Source organism: Amaranthus tricolor, chromosome 2 (assembly GCF_026212465.1).
Source record: "Amaranthus tricolor cultivar Red isolate AtriRed21 chromosome 2, ASM2621246v1, whole genome shotgun sequence".
NCBI lineage: Eukaryota > Viridiplantae > Streptophyta > Magnoliopsida > Caryophyllales > Amaranthaceae > Amaranthus > Amaranthus tricolor.
In genome coordinates, this window is record NC_080048.1 from 28,362,459 (window position 1) to 28,367,209 (window position 4,751).

The 4,751-nt window shown below is 28.2% G+C and overlaps 1 protein-coding gene across 4 annotated transcripts in view; it reads left to right on the top strand.

The window, feature by feature from the left end:
• LOC130803270 (antiviral protein MAP-like) overlaps positions 1-3,863 on the top strand; it is a 3,865-nt gene extending 2 nt beyond the window's left edge. For 2 of the 4 annotated variants that reach the window (XM_057667482.1, XM_057667489.1), the window contains exons 1-2: positions 48-98; positions 2,658-3,863. In XM_057667482.1, coding sequence (XP_057523465.1) covers positions 2,686-3,138 — 453 coding nt within the window. In that variant the 5' untranslated portion in view covers positions 48-98; positions 2,658-2,685 and the 3' untranslated portion in view covers positions 3,139-3,863. Of the gene's footprint in view, positions 99-2,657 lie in introns of all 4 variants that reach the window. The other 2 variants (XM_057667476.1, XM_057667493.1) reach the window with 2 other exon arrangements.
• The last annotated feature ends 888 nt before the right edge of the window (positions 3,864-4,751 follow it).

Sequence of the window (4,751 nt, forward strand, 5' to 3'; positions counted from 1 at the left end):
TTGATTTATGCTAATTGTGCCCTTTTAAGGAAGCAACTAGTGATCAGTATTAAATCAATATCTCCATAACATTACATAAAGCTAGCTTTGGCGTCCTGGTATGTTTCTCTCCTATTGATTTATTTTTTCAAGTTCTATCTCAAAACCTTGTGATTGGTCTTCTATCTTCCTGGGCTTGTTATAAGTATAAATCTTATGTTTAAGGTTTTGTTTTGACAATAATTTAATTCTACACAAAATGTCTCATTTACTTTTTGATAATATTCACTTATTATTATTAATTTGTATTTTATTCTGAATCTATAAATTAAAACGTAGTCAAGTGAAATTTTCTTTGATTCATCTCAATGCAAAGCTTATTAATATTCACTTTTTATAATATTTCGTTATGTATAATAATAGATATTAAGTATTAAATAAGTACATTGAATAACGTGAAAAAATAAATAAGTCATTTACAGTAGAATGGAGGTAGTATCAAAATATTTGAAATACTTATAGTAGATGTAAAAAAAGAGACTAAACATGTGAAAGATACTTTTTTTGTTTCTTAAAGAAGTTTTTACTTTTCACTTTGTAGTGTTTCTTTGTTCCTATAAAAAATCTTTCTATTTATATTATAAATTTCTAACAAAATTAATCTTATTAATTCTCATTTTAGTATTTTAATAAAGCAAATAGTCCCTATATATCTTTCACTAACTTCATTTTAACATTTTAATATTATTTATGGCCCACACATGTGTTCCACTAACTTTATAAAAATAATATATATTAGTTGTGGTCCATATATTTTTTCCATTAATTTTCTTTTAATATTTGTTTAATGTCTATGATTCCCACTTTACTCCATCAAATTTATAATACAATAAAATAATATATAAAATATTTTTTAAAAAAATTCTTAATTTTCGTAAATATTCATTTTGAATTTTTTTTTTTGAGGATTTAAGGAATGGAGGAAGTAATTGATTACGATTTCCACATATTTCCCACTAATTATATTTAAATAATTTTTTTTAAATGATTGTGTTCCTCATATTTATTGAACATTTTTTAATGTTTATGGTAGTTGCTTTTTATCATAAACTTGATTTAATAAAATAATATATTCACCATCTAAAATATTCATTTTTTTTAATTTCTATGAATATCTTTTGTTTGTTTTGTAGTGTCTTGTTGTTTTAGATAAACTGGAATTTGTCATTGGCCATATATAAAATAATAAATTTGTGATGGTTGGTTAAAATAACATAGTCAAGTTTTATTGGACATAGTCAAAAATTATGGGGAAATAATACATTTTTTCAAATAATTTTATCACGGTTGATTAAATTTAATAACATAGTCTAATTTTATAAGCCACATTTATATGATAATAATTTTATGATGGTTGCTTATAACAATATTATGATGGTTGATTAAAATAATAATATATTGGCCATAGTAAATTTTTTAAAATAACATATGAAATCAATGATTAAAATATATCCTTAGAATAAAATATTTCTTTATCTTATACTACCTCCATTCTTTAAATCTTGCCCCATTTGATTTTTTACATCGTTTAATGCACAACTTTAATCGTTTTCAATTGTTAATATCTCTATTTATATCTATCAAAAAACTATAAAAACTACAAATTAATATATTTTAGATCGAGACAATTCAAACAAAATGCCATATAACTATGTTTTAACTTATACATTAATGATAATATAAAAGTTGAATTTTGCTAATAAATAGTGCACGATGGTTAAATGAAGCAAGTTTTTAACAGCCGAGGAAGTATATTATTTGTACAAGCTAGCACTGTTTGACTTTTTTAGTCTATTCACTTATACATGTTCTGATATTCGTTGAGCTATCTTTAACAAAGCTATATAGTTACGTAAATTTCAATTAATAAAACATACCAATGAATAAATGTCTTGAGATACGTGTCACAGTATCATTAAAAAAAATTCTGTTTTTTTTTTATCATTAACAGGAAAACTTTTGATATTTGACTGATATTTAGGGAAATAATTAATTCATTAAAACATGTAATATTTGTTGATTGACTATAACTATATGTGATAATCTATTGAAATATTATATTTCCTTATTTAAACAAAAAAAATATAAATGTAAATCTTTATTTTATTTTAGATAATAAATCATCATCATATAGTGTATAAGCTACTTAATTTGAATAATTTTGAACTAAATTCTCCCACCTATCTATCGTAGTTGAAGACTTTGAATATATGTTTTAATATTGTTGTATAATAAAATACTTATTCACTTTGATAATGATAATATCATAACAAATACAAACATTTAATAATTAGGTTTATATTTTAAATGAATCAATTTTATAAAATAATATCATTATTCATATCAGTAAATATTTATAACATCCGTGTTTTACACGGGAATCTATCTAGTATATAGGTTAAGAACATTTAATTATTTTCATTTTTACTTATATACAGGCAATCAAAGGTATTAGAACTTTGTATCCTCATGTATGTATATACAAATAACTAGTAAAAAAACTCAGAAAAAAAATGATATATTCTAAATTTTATGTTACTTACCCATTTCCTAAACATGGCTAGCCTTTTTACATGGCTATTTTTTTCTTAGAGCTTATATAACCTGAGCATTTGCAGTACTGACTCCAACAGGTACGGGGAAAAGATGGCAACATGGGTTTGGTGCTACATGACGATGTTAATGATAATATTAATGTGGGTTATGCCTTCATTTTCAATTGAAGAAGTCGATAGTAAGCTTGGTGTTTATGCCACCATAAAATATGATTTAAACACTGGCAAGGATGGCTACTCAAAGTTCCTAACAAGCTTCCGTAACACAGTGAGTACCACAAGGGTTTGCGACATACAAACCACATCAAGTGTCCCAAATTATATTTATGTAGAGCTTCAATCAAGCCCCACAAAAACTATAACAATAGGACTTGATACAAAAGATTTATATGTATGGGGTTATAAGGACAATGCTAAGTATGGTGGTAAAATTCGGGCTAGATTCTTTAAAGAGGTTTCAGCCGATGCTTATGAGAAACTATTCCCTGGCACTGATATTAAAACCAAAACCAGAACGTCTGTAAGATATGATTCAATGGTGTAGTTTAGTAGGTTTGATAGGCAAAATTTGGATTTGCGAGTAACCACATTACAAGAAGTGTTTAAAGAGGTGTATGGGAAATCAGAAAGTGAGCTTGTGAAAATCGATCCAGGGATGGGCCAAGCTGAAGCTAATTTCTTTTTTATTATGTGTCAAATGATTGCTGAGGCAGCGTGTTTTACATTTATGGAGAAACTTATAATTTCGGGTGGAACAAAACCAGAGTCAAAAGAATTCATTGCTTTTTACACTAACTGGAATAAAGCAGCTAAAGCTATTCACGCGACTGTGCCAACATGTAAGGATCTTAAAGAAGCTCTTCAAATTGGTAAAGGTACGTACAAAACAGTGGCGGATCTAAGAGTGAAGATTGCCCTCATTAAGTTTGAGAAAAAACTGTCCGACGCCAATAATTTTCTTGAATTCCGCATCAGTTATGTGATCTGGATCCCTCATACACTCTCAATGGCGTCGTTACATTATCTATTACTTATAAGTCATAATGGACCTTGCATTGCTTAATAAAGGAATCATACATCCTTGGTCACCAAACCCTTCTGTATTCTCACTTCGTTGTATGTTGTATTGGTGTGAGTATCAATAATTAATTAATGTTTAGCCTGTTGGTAAGATAGCAAAGCAATGCACAGAGAAAAATAGAAAGTTATGAAGTTGTATTCTACTATATTCTAATCAACCAAAAATACATCCTTTAAATAGTCATAAAACCAAAATACCCACTAACCTAAAACAATAACTAAAAAGCCAATAAAAGAGAAATTAGTTTTAAAGATAATAAGTAGCACACTAAACCCACACATCACACCCCAATAATAAAAATAACTAATAAAGCTAAAAAACTAACTAATATTTGAAGCGCTTTGTCAAACACTCCCCCTTGCTTCAAATCTGCAAACATCAAATTTCTGCTTGAAATATTCATGCTTAGCTTCAGGAAGCCTTGGTCATAATGTCAGTTTCTTGTTCATTTGTACCACATATATCAAACTCCACTGTAACTTTTGCCACTAGACTTCTTATATAATGATATCAAATATCAATATGTTTTGTACAACTATGAAAAGACGGATTTTTAGTCATTGTAATGGTAGCTTTGTTATCACCATAGATTGATGTTGTACGTGTTGTTCTTGATCAACATCCATCGGCAATCTTCTCAGCCACACGGCTTGGCACGCCGCTGCCGTTACAGCTACATTGTAATAGCCCCAGTTAAAGCAAACCAGATATTCACATGTAAATATGAATTTTGGGTCACACGTCAGACATTTAAGTTAAACCAACGATGTTCTAGTGATAAAGAAATAAATAAGAATAACGAAAAAAAAATCAGCAGAAGTCTTAAAGTTTACAAGTTGAGAAACTACTGGCCTCACCCAAAACTAATTAGTTTTCAAAATAAAAGCGTACTTGCGTAAAAAATATAATAAAGTTCATTCGACAAAAATAACTTAAGTCTACAGTTACTATTGCTTGATTCCTCACACACTAGCCCCATTTGCAAGTCAACCTGCTAGTCTTCGGATGACAACAACATAGCACGTTCCAAAAACCATAAACCAGTACACGTAAGAGATTTCATACAATGCATTATA